At 38.7% G+C, this 24,159-nt stretch overlaps 1 protein-coding gene across 2 annotated transcripts; it reads right to left on the reverse strand.

Annotated features, from left to right (window-relative positions):
- Nucleotides 1-1,367: 1,367 nt before the first annotated feature.
- ZNF800 (zinc finger protein 800) lies at nucleotides 1,368-24,159 on the reverse strand. Of its 2 annotated transcripts, none has more exons than XM_063309579.1 (5): nucleotides 23,743-24,159; nucleotides 20,394-20,498; nucleotides 15,604-15,699; nucleotides 6,366-6,509; nucleotides 1,368-5,765 (listed from the first exon to the last, which is right to left on the reverse strand). In XM_063309579.1, exons 2-5 carry the CDS (start codon nucleotides 20,449-20,451, stop codon nucleotides 3,991-3,993), a joined length of 2,073 nt encoding a protein of 690 aa, XP_063165649.1. In that variant the 5' UTR covers nucleotides 20,452-20,498; nucleotides 23,743-24,159; the 3' UTR covers nucleotides 1,368-3,990. The 2 variants fall into 2 exon arrangements, with proteins under 2 accessions (XP_063165649.1, XP_063165648.1); XM_063309578.1 differs by having other exon boundaries at nucleotides 20,394-20,501.

Consider the following 24,159-nt stretch of genomic DNA (forward strand, 5'->3'; position numbering starts at 1 on the left):
CACCCTTGCATTGTGCTACTCAGCGGGAGACTATGCCTGCCCCGTTTGGGGCCGCTCTGCACACTCTACGCAGGTGGATAGGGCGGTTAGTGACACATGCAGCATTGTTACCAGATGTTTACGCCCCACTCCACTTGATAAATTATGTATCTTGGCGGGAATAGCCCTGCCAGGCATTAGAAGGAGTGTGTCACAAGGCGTGGAATATGGAAAGGTGTTACACAATCTGGCACATCCATTATTTGGCCAAGTACCTCCTACAAAAAGAATGAAGTCAAGAAGGAGCTTCTTAGACTGTCCTGAGGAGATTGCTACTACACCTCAAACAGAACAATTAAGAAGATAGAAATCTCAAGTAAAACATCTTCAAGGTGGATAGAACTGCTTGAGGAGTTGCCTGGAGGTTCGGAGGTTGAGTGGAAGGTTTGGAGATTGCGCACTGGTTTGGCCAGAACTAAAGATTATATGGGAAAATGGGGGTTTCTCCCTGAGGGCAAGGATACTTGCTGTGAATGCGACAATATTCAAACAACTACCCATCTTTTACAGTGTCCTTTGGGGCTGACATGCACACAGAGTGACTTATTGGTCGGAAACACCTCTGCCATCAATGTGGCCCAGCATTGGGCTAGAGTTATATAAATTTTATATTCTTATTAAATGTTTTTAACTTTTTTAACTTTTAATTCTTTCCCCCTTTCTATTTCCTGCACTTCTGACACAAAATGAGATTTGTAAACCAGCCAGGATAGCTGGGAACTGGGCAATATATAAATGTAATGAATTATTATTATTGCTAAGACCTATTTTAACAATTTAGAGATAACAAAAACTCCCTTTTAAAATCACTTTTTAATAAGCACACATCAAATTAACATTTTTAAAATGTATGACCCATCATGGAACCTTTAATAAATCATATGTGATTCCAGTATTGTTCCTAATAATTAAATCCTATGTGGGTAAATACAGCACAGTTTTGGTGTGCCAGCTCAAAAGCTGATTGTTGCCATGTTAGTGACTAAATAATTGGATCACAGATTTTTGTTTTTACTTTGATTTGGCATGAATCACCAACCCTCTCCATTGCTGGTTGTAGTGAATGTTGCCTTCCCAACACAGTGAAAACTATGTTGCAGTTGATCTCCCCCTCCACCTCTCAACTTGATTGACCCTGGATGAAAAGAGGAAGAGGAATCGCCCTCCCTAATCTGAGGTCCATCTGCATAATTCTGGTGTAGCCTACTGTTCTTATAGGTTCTTCACAATAAGGTATACAAGTATAAAGCCTCACAATGTAACAATAGTTTGTCCTTACTAACCATATTATTCTCAGCAATGCATTTGATAAAGAAGATCCAAGTATATTTACCTGAAACAACTTCCAGTTTATTCAAATAAAGTACATTTATCCAAGCATGTACATTCAACATAGAACATTTCCAGCAACAGTTACAGTCCATTTTCCATTCATTTTTTTAGTGCAAAGCACTAAAAGGCCAAACACTTATATATATTCATAAAAGAATATTTTTTTTATTTATGATCAACATTTTTAGATATATTTTATACAAAAAGTTTATATGGACACAAGGCATTCCCTTAGTAAGGGAGTCAACCAATATTTTATAAATGGCATTTCTTCTGATGTTCAGCATCTGGCAATTTGACACAAATCACTAAACATTTTCTAAAATTTAAAAAAAGGCACACAAACTTGCCAAAAAATTCATAATGGAAGGAGTACTACCGTTTTGCTATAGAATTGATTATAAAATAGACAAGAATGAGCAAGCCTCTTATAAACATTACAAAAAAGTCAAGTGCTACCTACAGTGGTCATTCAACATTTTGTGGGCAAAACAAAAAATTCCTTGCACTATTTTTCTTAGGCAATAATTAAAATACTACAAAACAAATGGTTGAATATGAATTTACTACAAAAAAGACTGCTATCTTCACAAGAATATTAGTGTAATGTCTTTAGAAGTAATCACAAAAAAAAAAAAATTAAACTGCGGCTATTAAAGTGCTTGTGTATAATTTTATTTTATTTTTTTAAAAAAAGAACAATTAAAATAGGGGAATGTGGGTAGCTTGTAAACTTCCATATGAAAAACTGTTGAATATGCTAATCATGCAAAATCACTATAGATTTTTGTAGCAAGTTCAGTACAGTTCAAATTTATTACCCCCCAAAATTACTCAACCATGAATTGAAATTAAAGCAAATGCTAGATTACAATTCATTCAAATTATACTAAGAAAACTGCTCATATACATTCATTTATATATAAAAATATTTTAAGTACATCACAAAGCATTTGCTTAGTAGTATATCACAATGAACATAAAAACTTTTCAGTAAAATCAGAATTAAGTAGGGACCACACCTATGAAACACATGTTCTGGATAATAATTTCATTTAAACATGTTTGCAAACTTTCTTTTTAAAATGTTCATTTCATTATTAGCACTCCAGAACTGCATCAAGTAAAACAACTGGTTTTCAGTTCTAAATGTTATTTTTAACACATTTTAATTGTTGAAAATGTTGGACAAGATGTTACATTGTTTAACAGTCAATACATTTAATAAGAAAATAGCTTATTTATTCTCATAGTACTACTCAAGAATGTAGTGGTTCTAATTCCAAATCTTATCACATCATTTGAGCTAAGGAGAAATACGTATATAATATAACCTTTAGTCAATTTTATAAGTGTTTTGTTAGTAGGCAGCATATAAGCTTACCACACAGAAGTCAGACTAACTTTCTCTGATAAGCTGATTGTTTAATTGGGTAAAAATGGGATGCATTCAATTGGTATCCATATATCCATAACTCTTTGATCCAATAGAAACTTCTATCCACAGAGTGGGAAGAGACACTATTACTAAAAATTCTGTCTTCTATTTGCATCACTTCCCTCATTGGCTGAAGAATCCCCCTCTAGGTTGGGAGAAAAGGAAGCTACAGGTCAAGAGTCCAGATCATCACTGATTCAGAGACCCATCTCTTTATTATGTGGTTTTTAAAAAGAACAAAAACGAAACAAAAACTAACTAACCTGTCCAGAAAACTTTCAACCAACCTGAGAATAGCTTTCAAATACCTAGAAGCTTGTCTTACATAATCTTTTAACAATACCAGAATCCACAAGTAATTTAATTTTATGAAGCTACCTTCAATTAATGGAGCCTTTGCATCTGCTTACTGAGATACACTCATATGTCTCTTAGAAATGAAACAACTTTTGTCTGACATAGAATTTAAAAACACTATTCTCTCCTTAACTGTTGGTTGCCCAATTCAAGCAAGTTAATTTGGAACCGCTCTACATTTTCATTACATAAAATAGGCTGATACCCCTATCCAGTCCAATTCTGTAAAAAAAAAAAAAGTTAAAATTCCAGATACAAATAACCAAGTACCAAAAAATATTCCTCAAATAAAACAAGATTTTTATGAGTGACTATCTTCTCCTAGTAACAAAGAAATGGTGTTTTAAATACAAAAGTATTAACTCTGGAGTTTAAGAGTTATATACCATTATTTTAAAATACTCACAAGTATATTGACATTTTTTCAAAAATTCTATTCCAAAAATATTTCCTAACAGATCAAACCAACCATACTCAGGCAACATCACACCCATAGATCATCTTCAGTTCAAATATGCTTTCTGGCCTGGTCAGTATCAATGAAGTGCAAAGTTAATTTTAAAAAACATTTGGAACTATGGAACCATAACTAAATATTATGCAGATACTGATACATAATATTAAACTTTGAAGAACCAAGTGTGTACAACTCAACCTGATTTAGGTTCAGTGTCCTGAAAAAAAATCTTAAATCAAACACTTTGTTTTTAATAAATGCAATATTCTTTTACCTTTTGCAGCATTAGATCCATTAAAAAACTGTGATTGCGCTCTAAGTACCAATGGAAAATTTAGGCAAATATTTAAGAAGGCACTAGTATTCTTCAACAGACAAGAGCTTTAGATCTTGTACTTCTGCCTTTGGTTTTGTTGTCTTCTTCAGGTGAATGTGATGCATTTGCCTTATGAGTTTTCTTGTGATGTTCTAGGAAAGTCTTTTTGGCAAATGCTTTTCCACATTTATTGCATCTGTGCAGAGAAAAGTTTTTTGTGACTTTCACTTCAATGCCAACATCAGTTCCTTCATATTTTTTATTCGATGAGTTAGAGGTAATGTCCTGTTTTGAACCATTCTGTTTACCTTCATCCCTCTGAGGGCCTCTTTTTACCACCTTATTTAGAACACAGTCAATAGGTTTTTTTATTGCTCGGATTTCTAAACTTGCAGTTATCTTACCAAGGTAACGTGAAGACTTTTTATGTACTACAGTTATGTGTCTTATCACATCACGCTTTCGGCGTGTTTCGTAAGTGCAGAGGGGACACCTATAGAATTTAACATATATATTATTTCCATCTGTGTGCAACTCAATGTGTTTTGTTAAGTTTTGTTTAGAAGTAAATTGGCGTTTACAGAGTTTACAGTAAAGCTTTTTAAAATCAAAGCCAACTGAAAGCCTTGGCTTCCTGGGCTTTTTCAGACCACTTGCAAGAGACTGATTATTTGACTTATTCTGAGAGATCTGCTTAACTTTATTTCTTTTAGCTGAAGTCACATTCTTTTTTCCAGTGGATGATACACCTTTTCGTTCAGTGGATGATGTTTTCTTTTTGTCACTGGATCCTGCATTCTTTCTCTGGGTGGGTGAGGTGTTTTTTCTTTCATTGGGATTATTCATTCCCTTTACTTCATTCTGCAAAGAACTGAAAACGGAAGGCACAGTTTCCGCAGGTTCTTTTGGCTCGATTTTCACTTTCACTTCTGTATTGACAGCATTATTCGGCTTTCTCTCTCTTTTAGGATTCTTAGTAGAAAGAGTTATCTTGTGAACAATTTGCATATGCCTTTTAAGCATTACCTGGGAACTATATTTCCTCTTACACAAGAGGCATTTGCAAGCAGTTAAACTGTACTCAGCTTTTGAAGGCTTTTGTTTCTGTGTCTTAGGTTTCTTTGCAGAAGTTTTGTCCAAGGACAAAGGCTGTCCAGGTTTTGTAGCTATATCAGGAGTTATAGAATCCCTTCTCAGTCCTCTATGAACTTCATCAAAATGCCTTCTTACATTGGCTTTTGTAGCAAATGATTTAATACACAAAGGACAGCTTTTACCCAACGTTACCAGAACATTCTTATTGCGACCCCGTCCAGATGTCTGATTTGGCCTTTTTTTAATTTGAATAAATTTCTTCAGTTCTTCCATCTTTTTTTTATGCACTTTCCTAATATGACGACGTACGCTGCGTCTGGAATGAAATTCTTTTTTACACAGACAACAAATTAATTGATGAACAGAATCAGAATTATTATCACATTCTAATTCAGGTTTTGACAATGGGGCAGGTTCTTCTGGAGCTGATATTGTCTTGTTAACAACTGAAGGAGGAGTCTCTTCAGTTTTTGTTTCTGAAGCAGCTGACGCTGTTTTAGGAAGTTCTGTTGTATGTTCTGGTGTTTCTACAGAAACTTGGTCAGGAACAGTGTGTGTTTCAGTGTTCTCCACTGAGCTATCTGCCTTTGAAACATACTGAAATACAGCATTCTGGTTTGTTTCTATAGGTTCCAAACGTATTATATAGTCTTGCTTGTTCACTCTTGGATACATAGCTTCTAGGAGATCAGTTATGGCTTGACTCTGTTTATCATTTATATCAGGAGAGTCTAAAATATAAAACACAATGTTTAAATTAGACAATTTTATGACTGTCGCTAAAAAGTGTTTTTTTAAAAAATAATATGACAGTAAATACTGTTCATTGGTAACAATATTATGTAGAAGACTACCAGGACTAAGTACATTAAAACAACATTAGAAGAGGGGGAAAACAGCTCCCTGAGCCCTCTTCTACTGACCATCAAATCAACTAACATTCAGCCTTTTCTGTGCTGGAACAGATTAACCATCTTTCACTCAGAAAGGGAAAGGGGAATGAATAGCTCACCAGTCTCACTGAATACTTATGTATAGTATGCAGTCATTTTTTTAAAAGATAAATAAAATTAAAGTGAAGTACCTGTCAATATATTTGCTCATATTTATAACATTACCTATGCCTCTTTCCACACCCTTTAACTTTTAAGCTCCTGTAAGTAAGATTCTTACTTCTATTCTTACCAATACAGAGACAAGAAATTCTCTTTAACAGTAAGTATGCTTTGTTGAAAAAAACCCTACATTTTTACAATCACTCTCCTTAAAAACTTTGTCCTACTATAACTTAAAATTTGTGAAAGAAAATTTAAAGGAGAGGAGAAACTTACTGTCATCCATCCGAAGACTTGGTGGACAATAGTATTTTTTATGAGTTATTAAATTTGGTAGTCCTCTGAAGAGACTGCGGCAGAATTTGCATTCAAAAATGGTATCCACATCTTTTAGCAAAATGTGCTTAAGTTGTTTAGTTCCTGAAACAAATCATTAAAAAAAAATTACCAGCACAGCATATTCAGGGTATTATTCACATGGACAAGTGCTTTAACTGAAGTCAGCCAAAGACTAAAAACAAATTGCTTTATCTGTCCACCAAAAACAATAGGACTCAAACGGATTGTGTGATTTTTTTCCTCCATGCAAAACGGTCACTTTGTTAAACCAACCTGACTTTTCAGGCAAAGTGCTTCTAAAATATCTGATTTGCATGCTACAAGTTTACCAGTCATTATATAAGTGGCAGATGCATGCTCCAATCTATGAATTTCAAGAATGTAGTTTTTCTTGGAGATAATAGTGGATCATATAAATGTCACTGTGGATTCTCTGTGCCCTTACTATGGCCAAAAGACTGACATTGCAACATTGGAAAGATAAAAGTAGGGCCCCATTTACTCAATAGATTGAAGACCTGATCACACTTGCCACCTATGAGAGGATTGCCTATAGACATAGACTTTGTATGGATAAGTACAATGAAATATGGGACTCATTTTTACAAAAAAATAGGAGTTTAGGGGAAAGCAAGTTGGTTACAAAATTGTATATGTACATGCATCATATTTGCATTAAATAAATATATATAGAATTTTAATTGTTTATTGTTGTCATGACATATTATATTTTATATCCTTATTTTCTTTCTTTCTGTTATATTTTTCTTATTTTTTAAGCACATGTTATGTATTTATATAACATACGTATCTTTATTTTTTTCCCTTTTTCCGTCATTATTTTAAAAAAGCAATAAAAATAAATATATTTTTTAAAAATGTACTTTTTTTTCTTCATGCCAGTTTAGGCTAGAAAATATTCTGACAGTTTCTTTCTTTCTTTCTTTCTTATATGATTTATATGGTTGCCCCTCTCACAGTTGTAACTGTGGGTAGCGTACAAAGTTATACACTGTGATGCCAACATGAAATGTATCAAATATATGACTACTGTTTACCAGGGAGAGGCCTGCCACTTATTGTTTTACTAGTTTTACTAGTTTATACGTTGTTAAAAACCTTATGTCATTTAAAGAGCCACAACAAATCTTTCATGGTAGTCCAGAATTATTTAAAGGAACACAGTTTTAAAAAAATATTACTACTACTACTATTGACAATAAAAATAAAAACTACAAGTGTTTGTTATACTATACAGTAGCTGCCTGGATGAACAGCTATGTCTTTAATATAAGACATACTGTTTTCTGAAAGATGCAGCTTCCAGACAAACTGAAGGATAAGCCCATAAAGTACACTGCAGCAACTCAACTAAGAGATTATTACAGAGCAATCACTGACACAAGACTATCTCAATTATGGTCATAGCAGGAACACCAGCTGGAACAGCTCCTACTTGTCACTTAGGTCACCTGTGCCTCTTATAACATATGGAACAAAACGACCTAAGCTGCATGCCTTCAAATTCAAACCACCTTGATTGCAAAACAGCTGCCTTGGATTCAAAATGCCCTGTTTTGAATATACACAAGCAAATTTAAGTGTAAAATGAATTGCTTCTGTCGTCTTGGAAATGTTTCAAGATTGAAACACCTTCAAAATGATTGAGCAGCCTGTCTCCTATTCCAAATCAACAATTTATGTATTTATTCTTCAAATTTCTATCACTGCCCATCTCTCCCAAAAGGAGACTCTGGGCGGTTTTATATAGATAAAGAGATTATGTGGATAAAAAACAAAGATTATAAATTGGGAAAATATTTTGAGTGACAGACCAAAAGGAACAAGTAGTCCAGGACAATTCTAAAATAAGACCCAGAACTGATTTTCAAAATACTATTACTTTTCTCTCTCTTACTTCAATAATCAAAGCAAAATCTATTTATAATCTTTTTTATTATAGCCATATTACGTTCTGGTGCAAGTATACTAAAATACTGCCCAGAAAACAAAAATAACAGTCCACATAGATTTATAAGGCAGCTCTGTAATGTTTTCATGAACGTAAAGCTTTAGCCAAAGGTGGCGGACATCTATACAGTTGGTAAAAACAAGACCTGGAGCTGACTGTAGTTCAGATCACAAACTTCTTCTTGCACAATTTAGGATCAGACTAAAGAGATTAGGGAAGACCCACAGATCAGCTAGATATGAGCTCACTAATATTCCTAAGGAATATGCAGTGGAGGTGAAGAATAGATTTAAGGGACTAGACTTAGTAGATAGGGTCCCGGAAGAACTCTGGACAGAAGTTCGCAACATTGTTCAGGAGGCAGCAAAAAAATACATCCCAAAGAAAGAGAAAACCAAGAAGGCAAAATGGCTGTCTGCTGAGACACTAGAAGTAGCCCAAGAAAGAAGGAAAGCAAAAGGCAACAGCGATAGGGGGAGATATGCCCAATTAAATGCAAAATTCCAGAGGTTAGCCAGAAGAGATAAGGAATTATTTTTAAACAAGCAATGCGCGGAAGTGGAAGAAGACAATAGAATAGGAAGGACAAGAGACCTCTTCCAGAAAATTAGCAACATCGGAGGTAAATTCCAGGCAAAAATGGGCATGATCAAAAACAAAGATGGCAAGGACCTAACAGAAGAAGAAGAGATCAAGAAAAGGTGGCAAGAATATACAGAAGACCTGTATAGGAAGGATAACAATATTGGGGATAGCTTTGACGGTCTGGTCAGTGAGCTAGAGCCAGACATCCTGAAGAGTGAGGTTGAATGGGCCTTAAGAAGCATTGCTAATAACAAGGCAGCAGGAGACGACGGCATCCCAGCTGAACTGTTCAAAATCTTGCAAGATGATGCTGTCAAGGTAATGCATGCTATATGCCAGCAAATTTGGAAAACACAAGAATGGCCATCAGATTGGAAAAAATCAACTTATATCCCCATACCAAAAAAGGGAAACACTAAAGAATGGTCAAACTATCGAACAGTGGCACTCATCTCACATGCCAGTAAGGTAATGCTCAAGATCCTGCAAGGTAGACTTCAGCAATTCATGGAGCGAGAATTGCCAGATGTACAAGCTGGGTTTAGAAAAGGCAGAGGAACTAGGGACCAAATTGCCAATATCCGCTGGATAATGGAAAAAGCCAGGGAGTTTCAGAAAAACATCTATTTCTGTTTTATTGACTATTCTAAAGCCTTTGACTGTGTGGACCATAACAAATTGTGGCAAGTTCTTAGTGGTATGGGGATACCAAGTCATCTTGTCTGCCTCCTGAAGAATCTGTATAATGACCAAGTAGCAACAGTAAGAACAGACCACGGAACAACGGACTGGTTTAAGTTGGGAAAGGAGTACGGCAGGGCTGTATACTCTCACCCTACCTATTCAACTTGTATGCAGAACACATCATGTGACAAGCTGGGCTTGAGGAATCCAAGGCTGGAGTTAAAATCGCTGGAAGAAATATTAACAATCTCAGATATGCAGATGATACCACTTTGATGGCTGAAAGCGAAGAGGAACTGAGGAGCCTTATGATGAAGGTGAAAGAAGAAAGTGCAAAAGCTGGTTTGCAACTAAGCCTCAAAAAAACCAAGATTATGGCAACCAACTTGATTGATAACTGGCAAATAGAGCGAGAAAATGTAGAAGCAGTGAAAGACTTTGTATTTCTAGGTGCGAAGATTACTGCAGATACTGACTGCAGTCAGGAAATCAGAAGTCGCTTAATCCTTGGGAGAAGAGCAATGACAAATCTCGATAAAATAGTTAAGAGCAGAGACATCACACTGACAACAAAGGTCCGCATAGTTAAAGCAATGGTGTTCCCAGTAGTAACATATGGCCGCGGGAGCTGGACCATAAGGAAGGCTGAGAGAAGGAAGATAGATGCTTTGGAACTGTGGTGTTGGAGGAAAATTCTGAGAGTGCCTTGGACTGCAAGAAGATCAAACCAGTCCATCCTCCAGGAAATAAAGCCAGACTGCTCACTTGAGGGAATGATATTAAAGGCAAAACTGAAATACTTTGGCCACATAATGAGAAGACAGGACATCCTGGAGAAGATGCTGATGCTAGGGAGAGTGGAAGGCAAAAGGAAGAGGGGCCGACCAAGGGCAAGATGGATAGATGATATTCTAGAGGTGATGGATTCGTCCCTGGGCAAGCTGGGGGTGTTGACGACCGACAGGAAGCTCTGACGTGGGCTGGTCCATGAAGTCACGAAGAGTCGGAAGTGACTAAACAAATAAACAACAAAGCAAAGCTACTCAGAAAAGACTGCTGAAACAAAAGAATGTCCTAACACCTTGAATGGAAAGAAGGAAGCCTATTTTACAAAAGATAGGGAACTAGAGTTATCAGAAACACAGGAGGAAAGAAATAGTTAACTATAACTATGTATAGGAATCCTGAGAATGGAAAGAAAAAGAGTAAACAGCCATAGAAAAAAAAACAAAGTTTACAGCTATTATAATTTTGTTAAATAGTAATACAATTACAGGTTTTAGGCCAACAACTAATTAAATTCAGTGAAAAGGACTGGAAACATTCTGAAATATAGTTAAATTATCCAATTTGCTCCACAGTTCAAAACTGTGGCCTCTCTAGTAGGACTGAATTGTATATGGATGACTAAACATTCTAGCAGAATGTACCCTTAGAAAAACTAAGATTCAGTTCAAAAAAATCAAACTTTGTATAAAGTTATTTAACAGCAAAATATATGTATTCAACTTCATTTACATAAAATGGAGTTCAAAGTTCTACTTTTACTCCTTTGCTATTATTACTGCCATTATTACAGAAGACATACACATTAAATTTGATAGATAGAAAACTGCATATGATAAAGTATAGTATTATGGAAACCTTTTTAAGCTGGCCACTTTAACTTTAAAGGCAGATACTTTAAACAGATCCCAAGATTTTTTTCTCTCAGCTGCTGTTTATCCTCAGCAGATACTCTTTACTATAACAGGCATATTTAGGAGTTAGTAGTATCTAGGGAATAATTTTCAGCAAGAAACTGGCACTCTGGCCTGATATTTCACAGTTGTTCTTTCTTCAAAATGAATAGCTGGTTTAAAGCATAATGTTTTAAAACCATGTTTATTGTAAAATGTAGTTTTGCTTCAGACATGATTTTCACTCATAAACTGCGCTTCTCCCTATTGAAAATTATATTTTAAATTAAAATGTTTCAAAACTCTCCTTTTTGCAAGTTTTATTTGATCAGTAAAGTATTTATCTACTTATCTACTTTGGTAACCATGAGCTTTACATCAAAGCAGTAACATTCACCAAGCATCATCCCTGAAAAAGATCTTTACTTGTCACAACTTTGAAACAACCTATCTCTAATATTTTAATTGCACAAAGTATCAGGCAGTATGTTTCACTCAGATAGACATACTGAAAATTCAATCTGAACTCTTTAACACAGCATCAGTTATACAAATTCAAAATAGCAACTCTTTTTAGGCTGTTAATCTGGGAATATTGAAATAGATCAAGAATATATGAATCCCTTGCTCTAGTCTCTTTCCCATTTGTCAGACCTCAAAGAACTTTAGTATTATCTTCTAAATTCAACACAACTGAGAGAAGGGCCATGCAAAGACCGGCAGGTATTCAACAGCATGGAGACCAATGACACAAGACTTCAGGTTGCAGTCTGAAATTTTCACTCACTCTGAACTACCTAATATACTCAGTCAAGATATTCACATCACTAACAGCAAGCTTTCTAATTACTTGCATGCTTTTGCACTGACTTGTATCATTATTTCTTGTAGGAAGAATTCTGTTCTTCAATGGAGTAACACTTCCCTATTCAAGACAGATGTGAAATCTGGGAGTCCTTTTAGGCTCAGATGCTGCTAAAAGAGTAGGTAGTAGCTATGGCCAAGAAGACTTTCAGTTGGCCACTCATGCCCAATGAGCTCCACATGGAACTGCCCTTGAAGACCACCCAGAAGCTACAACTGGTCCAGAATGTGGTGGTGTGGGCAGTAATGGGCCACGGTATGCCCATCTGACACCACTGCTCCATAAGCTGCACTGGCTACCAGTTAGCTTCCAGGTGCAATTCAAGATGCTGGTTATCACCTATAAAGCTCTTCATGGCTGTAAGATTGGGCAGAATGAGGTGTACTCCAGGTCCGTTCAATCAATCAGTGTCATCTATTGGGACCTAAGAAGTATGCCCACTTTGCCCTCAGGAACAGATCTCCCTAGAGACCCATTTGGATCCTACCCTGATGTTCAGAAAATCACAGATCACCTTGGGGGTAGGGTGGGTGATGAGCTTCTGCAAGTTTTGTTTTGTTTTTAACTGCTAGGCAGGACTCTACTGAAGACCGTGGCAGAGAGGCAGGACAGGATTCAGCAGGAACTGGTGACAAAGCAACTGAACCAGCCTTAGCTGGAGAACATGGCAAGACTGCAAAGCAAAACTCAGCTATGGATCGCAACGCGGCAACAAGGCTAGGCTCAACTGGGCTCCGTGGCAACGCAGCAAGGCTAGACTTGACTGGGCTTTGAGGCAAGATGGCGGAACTTGACTCAGTTGGGCTTCGAGGGGAAGGGGCAAGGCAAGACTCAACTGGGTTGAGAGGCAAGGCAGCGGGGCTCGGCTGGGCTGGGCTTTGTGGCAGGACAGCAAGGCAAGGCTTGGAAGGCTGGAAAGGCTCTGGTTCCATAACGGCTACAGGGCAAGGCTCCGAGAAGTTCTGGCTTCTCTTCTCCTAAAGCAGTTGTTAGCTCAGTGGAACGTTTGTCTCCAGCGACTCGGTCTTTGTACCGACTCCTTTTTAAGCTGTTTCCTTTGTGCCGTTTCTCTTCCAGAGGCAATCGGGCTTCCTTTTGCTTGGCGCACTTTTCAGCTCACCTTTCTCTTGTGCTGATTGGCAGTTTTGAATTTGACTCCTGATTTTGCCCAGTCAGCTGCTCCAGGCTTTATTGCTCTGCTGAGTCATTTGGAATTTCGGTTTCCCCATTTTGCCTAGCCTAGGTTTCGATTTTCCCTTCCTCAGCCTCAGAGTCAGGCTCAACCATTACAGAGGTTAAAGTCTTTATCAGCCAAGATCATGTATCACTGCTTAAGATAACTCAGGCTTTGAATGTCAGACCACTCGGTTATTTCTGTAACCCAACATATAGTGAACAAATGAATCATGTGAATCCATGTATTGATACAACTGAACTTGTGTAGAGCCACAGCTGGAATTCATGACTACAGACCAATATCAAATATTTTATAAGCATAGGCACTGGATTTTTCTAGGGGCTTTTGATAAGTTTTTAAGATTAAACGGGGAAGAGAATCTTAAAATACATTCAATAATCCAGGTATGTTTGGTGTTGATGGCTACTGGATACATAATGCAACAATTACTTCTCTTCTGTTTTATTTATTTATATAGAAGTTTTGAAAATAAATTTTGATACTATTCAGAAAATAACTGATTACAACATTTTTAACCACAGAAATATTATATTAGACTATTTAAAAAGGTGATAGAAACTACATTTAAAACAAAATCTAGCAGCAGTACAAACATGCAATGGAAAAGTTGCTTTTGAAAATCCTCACATTTCAAAATGATAAAAGAAGAAATATTGCCTTTTTAAATTAGTTTCAGATGACTTTTTAAGATAGTGCTACCTTAACTAAAAGACTACTTCAAGATTTCTCTGAACTATCGAATTTTGAAAATGGTACCACCGTATGAATTTTTCCTATATTTGGCATTATATCTGTTTTTCTTTTCCTGTATTCCCTTGGTTATTTCTCTTAACTGTATTATTTTTCTAATTAATATATATGCTTATAATAAAAAGTAGAAGATAAAAATATCTGCATTCTCTGTCATAAGATTTGGTAGCTATTTTTTCTTACTCCTCTATAGTGTTTCCAAACTAACTTCTGACAACCTAATCATGACTTATAAAACCCCCTTTTAGAAAGACAGAATTCAAAGCAAAGTTGTATTATGTTAAAGAAAATGAATGCAAATATTAATACACATCTTTCTGCTGGCTGGAAAAATTAGAAACTGACCTCCCTATTTCATACAACAATAATAAACCTATAAAGCATTCTATAAAAACAGCAACAGCTACTAGCTAAAGTGACCTTCTAAATGGAATAGTCCAATTAATATGACACTACAATTTGCTGTATCTATATGTAATATGAAAAGATTATATGTCACTTTTCAGATATGTAAATTGTAACCTTCCAATGCAATTTACAAAATCTAAAACAATACAATCTCAATAAAGATTTCTACAGTCAAAGAATATCATGATATACTAACTCTTACAACATATATCTTTATGTCAAATCAACCATCTTAAATGACGTACATTAAGTGCTGAGAAGTACAAGTAGCAGTTGACAGATTACTACAAGCTGTAAAGATAAAGGTAAAGGTTTCCCTTGACGTAAAGTCCAGTCGTGTCCGACTCTAGGGGGCGGTGCTCATCTCCGTTTCAAAGCCTTGGAGCCGGCGTTGTCCATAGGACACTTCCGGGTCATGTGGCCAGCATGACTCACGGAACGCCGTTACCTTCCCGCCGAAGCGGTACCAATTAATCTACTCACATTTGCATGTTTTCGAACTGCTTGGTGTGCAGGAGCTGGGACGAGCAACGGGAGCTCACCCCGCCGCGCGGTTTCGAACCGCCGACCTTCCGATCGACAGCTCAGCGGTTTAACCCGCAGCGCCACCGCGTCCCCTACTACAAGCTGTAGAACAGTAGAAAATGATGATCTGAATCAGAGTTACAACAGTAATTTTTCTGTGTTAAAAATATCATTTTATATTTTTATCAATTTAAGGAAAAATATACAACTTGTACACAAATTCTTTCCTATGGCCCCTAGCCCTCTAAAAGCTAAGGCTTGTTGGTATAGAAAGAAAATTATATTAAATGGAAAGTAATTCACTTAATGAACATTAAAATTTAAATTAAATCAAATCAAATCAAATCATTTTTTTGTCCTGACACTGCCCACTTTTTTGGTTTAGGGCTCTAGACAGGCCACTCAAAAATCAAGTATCTCCCAGGCCCCCAAAAAGTTGCACACGATAAACTGAATTTATCATGAAAATATCCCAAAAACATAAAAGCAAAAAAACCCAGGAAACATACCTGACCGAAAACATTCAATAATCTGCTGGATTCCAGATTTTGATGTGTGAAAAGGCTGCTGTAATAAAGGTGGATCCCCAGGTTCCAGCACACGTACTGTAAAATATTGAAAATATCCAATGCAGGTTACCTGGAAATGTTAATTACACTGAGCCACTACATGAAATTATATTAAAATAGTTCAATATACTACAGTCTGAAAACAACCAGTAATAACTAATTTCTGATCCCCATTTCCAGAAGTTTTTATCTGTAGTTCATATTTTAATTATACAGTTTTTAATCTATATTTTAATCTATATTTTATTTTTATATGTTTGGTTGCCTTAAGTCTTGTTTTTTAGGAAGGGCAAGGTATACATTTAGTAAATTAAAAAACAACATATTTCCAACAGAAATTCCAAAAAAAGCACACATGTACTGTATACAAATGGGCACATATTGCACTTCTAGGTCACATAACTCATAAAAGGAAACATGTATTTAGCTCTTTGACTGTCATTTGTGTTACTGAAACAACAACAACGATAATAATTCAAACTATTTTGCTAGAAAACCATTTATATCAACTGTAGATTATGCTAGAAAGCTTTTGCCAGATTAAAGAATTCTATATTGATCAATCACGTTTTAATAAAACAATTAATTCATCTATCAATTCATCTAATTGGCATATTCATTTACTGTAAAAAAATTCATTTCTTTTAAATTACACCTGTATTGTGTAAAATACTTCTCCAACATGAAAGAACAGAATGCCTCTTAAAAGAGAACTCTTAGTCTCCACTCTGTGCAGAACATTTAAACAAAACATGTTTATACCTGGTGCACCCATCCTTGTGCTCCTTGATCTCTCAGTGGCTTTTGATACTGTTGATCACAGTATCCTTCTGAGCCGGCTCTGTGGGTTGGGGACTGGGGGCACCGTTTTACGGTGGTTCTCTTCCTTCCTCCATGGCCAGTTCCAGTTGGTGTTGGTTGCGGGGGGAGGGCTCACTCCATGGCCCCTCCTGTGTGAGATGCTGCAGGGTTCTACTCGTCTCTCCCCTCCTTTTCAACATCCCCACAAAACCACTGGGTGAGGTCATCTGCTGTTTCGGTTTCAGTATCAACAGTATGCTGATGATACCCAACTGTACCTTTCGACCCTGGGCCAGCCAAATGAGGCTGTTAAGGTTCTGTCCCAGTTCCTGGAGGTTGTTTGGGTTTGGATGGGGAGGAAGTGTCTCTGACTCAATGCTATCAAAACTGTGTGGCTGTGGGTATTTGAACCACCCAGACCTGGAGATATTCCATCTTTGACCTTGGGGTTGTACTTCCCCCTCCAAGGTTGGTATATAATCTGGGGGTCTTCCTGGACTCACAGCTCCTGCTTGAAGAGCAGGTGTCAGCTGTGGCTAGGAAAGCTTTTGCACAACTCCATCTGGTGCGACAGTTGTACCCTTTCCTAGACTGGCAGGCCCTTCAGACAGTCACTCATGCCCTAGTCACCTCAGAGCTTAACTACTACAATACTCTCTACATGGGCTGCCCTTGAAGACCACCTGGAAGTTTCAACTGGCTGGTCCAGAATGCGGTGGTGCAAGCAATAATAGGCATCCCTTGGCATGCCCATGTAACACCTCTGCTTTGTGAGCTGCACTGGTTGCCAATTTGCTTTCAAGCACAATTCAAGGTGCTGGTTGTTCCTATAAAGCCCTACATGGCATAGAGCCTGGTTACACAAGGGTCCGCCTGTCTCCCATAACATCTGCCCAGCCAATTTGATCATGCAGGGTTGGTGTGCTCTGGGTTCCTTCAATTAAAGAATGTCATCTCTCAGGACTCCGGAAACACACCTTCTCTGTAGCAGCACCTGGCCTCTGGAATGATGTTCCTGAGATCTGGATGGACCCCACTCTGTTTAGAACAGCTGTTGTTTAGAACAGTTGTGAAGACCTGGCTCTTCACCAAGCCCTTCAGCAAGGGAGAGTGAGGCCCCTCACTTCATTGCACTTGCCATCTTTTTTATTTTGAATTGTTTCTAAAAGATATGCATATATACTAAATATCAAATTGAATTATATAGGCATACAGTTATTTTTAGACTTAAAATCATATTTATGCTTTACTACACTGAAGTACATAAAATACGGTTACATATTTATACATCAAGCTATAGCAGGTCCATGGTTTAAGAATGTCCCAGTTTACAGATGATTCCTAGTTAAGAACAGTCTGCCCTAAAGGCTATTATATTAAAAAATTGGAGTTAAGTACAATGTTTCAAGTTAAATACACCATATTACTTTGTGTATTATTATGTTTAAGATGTTTAGTGTATTTGGAAGTGTTTCTTAAGCATTTTATACGCATAGAAAGGTAAAATATATCTATATATTTATTTACTTATATTTCAAGTTTCGTCAGCTCCCATCTCACACAAAGCAACTCTGGGCAGTTTACAATAAAACTAAAAATAAATACAATTAAAATACACTAAAAACCCATATTTCTTAAATATAAATATACATATAAGTATAAAATATAAAATCCAAGATGGCGGTATTAACAGTTCTTAATTTAAAATTGTAAATTCATAAAATCATGGAGCCTCTTTTGGGTGTTAACCACCTCCAGGATTGGCTTCCCCCCTTCCCACTCCAAGCAAGATGGCAGAGCCACGTTGTTACCCCTTTCCCAAAGGCCAGGAGAGTGGACAATCTCTCATGGACGGGGTCTGCAACATGCCCTCTCTGCCTGACCGGGTAGGATGGGTCGATGTAATGGGGATGAGATGGTCCTTCAGGTAACCTGGACCCATGCCGTTAAAGGTGATAACCAACATCTTGAATTGGACCTGAAAGCAAACTGGCACCCAATGCAGCTCTTGCAGCAAAAGTGTTATGTGTGCCATCCTTGGGGCACCCAAGTCTGCTCACACAGCTGCAGCTTCCAGATACTCTTCAAGGGTAGCCCCATGTAAAGCACATTACAGTAGTCTATATGGGAGATGACCAGGGCATGAGTGACTGACCAGAGGGCCTCCTGATCCAGGAACGGTCGTAACTGGCGCACCACATGAAGTTGAACAAAGGCCCTCCTGGCCACAACTGCCACCTGTTCTTCAAGCAGGAGTCATGAGTCCAAGAGGACCCCCAGATTCCGCCCCAGGTCTGTCTGGGGCAGTGCAACCCCATCCAGAACCAAAGATGGTAAATTCCCGGATACAGAGGAGCCCCAACCCTCAGCCACTCTGTCTTACCAGGGTCCAGCTGAAGCCTGTTGTTCCCCATCGAGACCCCTACAGCCTCCAGGCAAGAGAGACGGAGGTCACAGCCTCACTTAAATCAACTGGGATGGAGATGTACTATATAATTGAGAATCCTCAGCATACTGATGATACCTCATCCCATGGCAACGGATGATCTCACCCAGTGGTTTCACGTAGATGTTAAAAAGGAGGGGAGAGAGTACCGAGCTCTGTGGTACCCCACAAAGGAGGGGCCACAGGCTGGATCTCTCGCTCCCTATCAACACTGATTGGGACTGGCCAGTCAAAACCATGCCACCCACCCCCAGCTCCCTAAGCCAATCCAAAAGGATACTATGGTCAATGGTATCGAAAACCACTGAGAGGTCAAGAAGAGCAAGGATGGATGCACTGTCCCCATCCCACTCCCATCAGAGATAATCCAAAAGTGCAACCAATGCTGTTTCTGTCCCATATCCAGGCCTGAAACCCAACTGAAAAGGGTCCAGATGATCTGTTTCATCCAGGAACCTCTGGAGCTGCAATGCTACCACTTTCTCAACCACCTTCCCTAAAAAGGGGAGGTGGGAGACTGGAAAAAAAATGTCCAGTACAGTGGGATCCAGTGACAGCTTCTTGAGGAGGGGGTGCACCAGCGCCTCTTTAAAGCAGCCAGAAAAACTCCCTCCCTCAAGGACAAATTCACCATCATCTGAACCCACCCACATGTCACCTTCCGAGCCGCCTTCAGCCAGATAAGGCATGGATCTAATTGGCAAGTGATGGTGTTTACAGTCCGGAGGATCCTGTCCACTTCCTCGGGCCCAACAGGATCAAACTGTTCTCAGTTAACTGGGTAAGTATGCTCCCCCAGGCATCTCCACAGGCCATGCCACATGCTTGGCATCCAACTTGGAATGGATCTGAGCAATTTTATCCTCCAGCTGCCTGGAAAACTCCTCTGCACAGCCCTGTAGGTGGGTCACTGGACCCCCCTTCCCCAGAAGGGATCGACTGATCTTAAACAGGGCCGCTAAGTGGCATTCTGTGGATGCAATAAGAGCGGAAAAATATTGACGTTTCACCAGTCTTACCGCCAGAAGGTAGGCCTTAATAGTGGCTCTGTGTTCAGTTGGGTTCAGTACTTGTCTTCCTCCAAAATATATACTATATACTAAGATAAACATTTGACTAACTGATGCTAAATAACTCTTCCGACTTACATACAAACTTATGACTTAAAGACAGACTTAGGAACAGAACTCGTTCTTAAACCAGGGACCTGATGTATTTATTTACAAAAACAGTTCCATGCTTATTGGAATGCAATTTTCAAAACATAAACTACACATAAACAATAAACAACATTTTGCTTATTGTCAAGTCCAGGCACATAAGTATATAGTATCCTTTTAGCGGGGCATGCTATCTCTAAACAGTTTTATATGGCATTAATGTATTTTTACCCAAGTATTTCACAGGAAATAAAAGTTAATATATGAGGAATATCTACAAAATTTCAAAAGTGGAAGCGTTAGCATTAATGCAATACTATTACCTGGTTCACAGCATCCATGGTGATGGTCAGTCTGACAGTACTTGTCCCTAAGAGGCATTTTCTACATCAACGACTTGCTTTCCTTCTACATTCAGTAGCTTGTTTCTGCTAAGATAAACAAATATTAAAATAATAGTTTTATATGATATATTTACCAAACCACTGATCTGAAAAATCAGTAGTGAACATAGAACATAATTCCAGACATGCATAAATAATTCCAAGTTGTGTACATGCTGCTACACACACATATATATCTTATTACATCAAGAAGTTACCCTTAAAAGAGTTATATCTTACATGCTGTTACAATTAGAAGTTGGTATTATCACCTATCATTGCATCAATTTGCTTCTGATCCAAATTTTGGAACAGAGCATGTCACTCCTGATTCAAATCAAATCAGTCTAGTTTATGCCCTGTCTATAACCCACTCCCCTTCATCTCAGAACTGCCTGTTAGCTTACTGATGGAGCCAATGACAGTATTCAAAAGGCAATGAAAAGCCACAGAAAAAAAGAAGGAAAATGATCTTTCCAGTGAGAAAATATACAATGCTAAAACAGCCTTCACATTTCCTAAAGGCCCTGCTCAGACTGTTGCTGTGGCTGCTTGCAGCTACCATCATTGCCATCCAGGAAAGACAGAGATCAGACAAATCAGTAGAAGATAGGATTTTAAATCTTGAGGAAGAAGTATTCAAGATCATATATTCATTACAAACATGATACCTTGTATCTGAATTCCAAAGGTAAGTCTCTCCATAATTATAACAGGGATAGGAAACCTGCAGCCTGGATCATGTGTGGCTCTTGGCCTAGTTTCATGACACTCAGACTATTAAAGCTTTTTGCAGTTGATCAATTCAGACTTTTGGTATTGTCCAACAAGCTGCTATCTGAAGTGAGATATTGAAAAGGTGTAACAAGAAGAGAAAAAATGGGTGCCATCATCTGTTCTGGCTGTGCCATCCTTGCTTCAGACTCATCCATCACTTTCATATAATGTATGTCTAAATAGATTATCTTTACAAAAAGTTTCCCACCTTGATTTGCAGTGCTAGCATGTGTATTTTCAACAAGAACTGACACTGATTAAGACAGATACACACTTTATCTGAATACAAAGTCACAGAAGAGCAGATGATGAATATCAAAACAACATTTACTGGGATGAGAGCATAAAGCTGTTTCCTGTGTCAGCATGTATCAATACTCCTCTATCACCCCTGTGGTTTTCAATTCAACTTTGATAGAAGCAAAAGTTCAGAAGTGAATTACACCTAAACAACTCTATGTAGATAACAGGTTTATTCACTTGCAGTTTAACTCAATACTTTTACAAATCTAATTCCATACATTATCCAATAGTATCTTCCAAGTGACATTGATTGTAGCAATGCTATGTCATTCATTTCCTTTGTATCACCACACATTTGAATTTATATGAACCTTGTACTACAAAGCTAGGCTGCATTAAATCCAGAGCCTCTGCTGTGCAATGTCTGCAGTGTTGGATTGGGACTAGGGATATCTATAGTTAAACCTCCACTTGACCACCAAATTTGCTGGGTGACTTTGGATCTGTCACTACCTTTCATCTCAGCCTAACTCACAGTGCGTTGTTGTGAGAGCTCAGATTTACTGTATACAAACACAGTAAAATAACTAAATTACAATTTTTCATTCCCAAATGCTCCTTCATTATAGTAAACCACAAGAATTCCTTCAGAAATAACTAAGTCAGTTCATACTATAGCACTGCTGCATACTGAGATTGTGCACTTCCTTTTCAATATGTGAGCATTTTCAGAAATTATACACTCATCCTGAACTTCCCATACTCATCACCAAATTTGATAAAAGTCTTTTATCAATATTTTTAAAGTCTATTTTTTAAATTAAGTGGTGAGACTTGAAACAGTTTAATTATAGCATATGTATTAATAGTAATGGCCTAGTTCACTCATTGTTCTAAACCATAACAAGGTCTGTTTGGTATTGGTTTAATATGTTGAGTAAATCTAGCCCCAGTGGATTATTCAGTAAGCCATGGTTGAACAAACCATAGCTTATCATATGGGAATCCAACTGACATTTGAATGTAATTGATAACACATTAAAGCTTATGAGCCATGTCTATCTACAAAAGACATTATCCTGATCCACATAAAGCATTATTTTATATTTTAAAAGCATTATTTAACATGAATTTGAAAAGTGTCTGTATTAAAGACTAGCTCAAGTGCACAAGCCTCCTCTTGCATAACTGGGAACAGGAATAAAACAGAGTTTAACAGATTCCTGGTTTGTCATGATCTACAATTTACAGACTGATGCTTTAAAAAACTTTGTTTTATTAAATAAACTATAAAACTAAAGGGGTTGAAACTTGCTTGCTTAACCACTGACAGTAGAATCGTCTAACATCTAACTTTACATTTATAACTGCAATTATGACACATTTTTCAAGCCTTATCATTCACAACACCTTGTATTCTCTGTACTAATACCACAAAAAATTACTTAATAGTGTGCCTATCTATCTTCATCTTCTTTACAGCAAAACACTAGCAGCCTCCCTCTGCAGAATGACAGGTCCTTATCTTTTTTACAGACAGCAGAGTATACTTGACCACGTGCAGAATATCTTTAGAGCCAGAAAAGGCTCTAATGCTAGCAAAAGTAGAAGGAAAGAGAAGAATTGGACGACAAGCAGCAAGGTGGATGGACTCCCTCACAGTGGTGATGAATTGGGAGGCTTGAAAAAACAGGTTAGGATAGATCGTCTTGGAGAAAATCTATCTATGTGGTCGCTAGGAGTCGAAAACGACTTGATGGCTCATAATCCATCAATCCTCACACTTCCACCTCACTTTACCCAAGGGACGGACAGGGACATCCAGGACGCAAACCAATTCTGCCAGGACTGAGCGTCCACCAACCAACGCCCTTGAGCCCTTTCTCAGTGTTGCCCCTGGAAGAAAGCAGCATCGGCTCCAACTCCAAGCCCATCCCTTTATAACGGGCTTAACACCCCAACACCTTCTCCTTCTGCAAGACAGAAACAGGCAGTTCAACACGGAAAGCGCTTCCTCCGGTCCCGGCGCCCTCTCCCATCCTCTCTGCCCAGGGGCCAGGGCACCCCCCGGGCTTGTCCTTTCGGGCCACCTGTAACCTAACCAGCCAACCTCCCCACGAAGCAGCAGCCAGGCTCGCTCGCTCTTTCTCCCTTCCCCACAAACACGCAAGTCGCGCACAAAGTATCAGCTCTCAGCTTTCGCGGGAGCCGAGACGGAGCGGCTGTCGAGAGGTCTGGCTGAAGAAGTTCCAGTGGCAACCACACCTACCGAGGCTCCTGGAAGACGGGCAGCCGCCAGCTCAGCCGGCGGAGGAGCAGGAGGAAGGCGGCGGTTAGCCCACCAAGCGCCCCCCGCCCGGCGGCGGCGGCGGCTCCTCTCGGACGGGATGGCAGTGCGCGCGGGAGGAAAGCGAGAGGATGGCGCCAGACGCTCGAGGCTCTCCGTGCGGCGGCAGGTGACAGCGGGCGCCGAGCGAGTTCTCTCAGGGGCAGCTGCGCCGACCCTGCCTCCACCGAGGAGGAGGGGGAAAGGGAAGCGCTCCCGCGGCGTCCCGACTGAAAGTTACCGTCGCCCGTCCCGCCCAAGCGGCCGCGCGACGCGACCCCGGAGCCGGATGGGCGCAAGGGCAGGAAGTGACTGCGGCCGCGGCAGGCCTGGGGCAACGCAGCACGCATGCGCCGCACC

Source organism: Candoia aspera, chromosome 7, assembly GCF_035149785.1.
Source record: "Candoia aspera isolate rCanAsp1 chromosome 7, rCanAsp1.hap2, whole genome shotgun sequence".
Taxonomy (NCBI): domain Eukaryota; kingdom Metazoa; phylum Chordata; class Lepidosauria; order Squamata; family Boidae; genus Candoia; species Candoia aspera.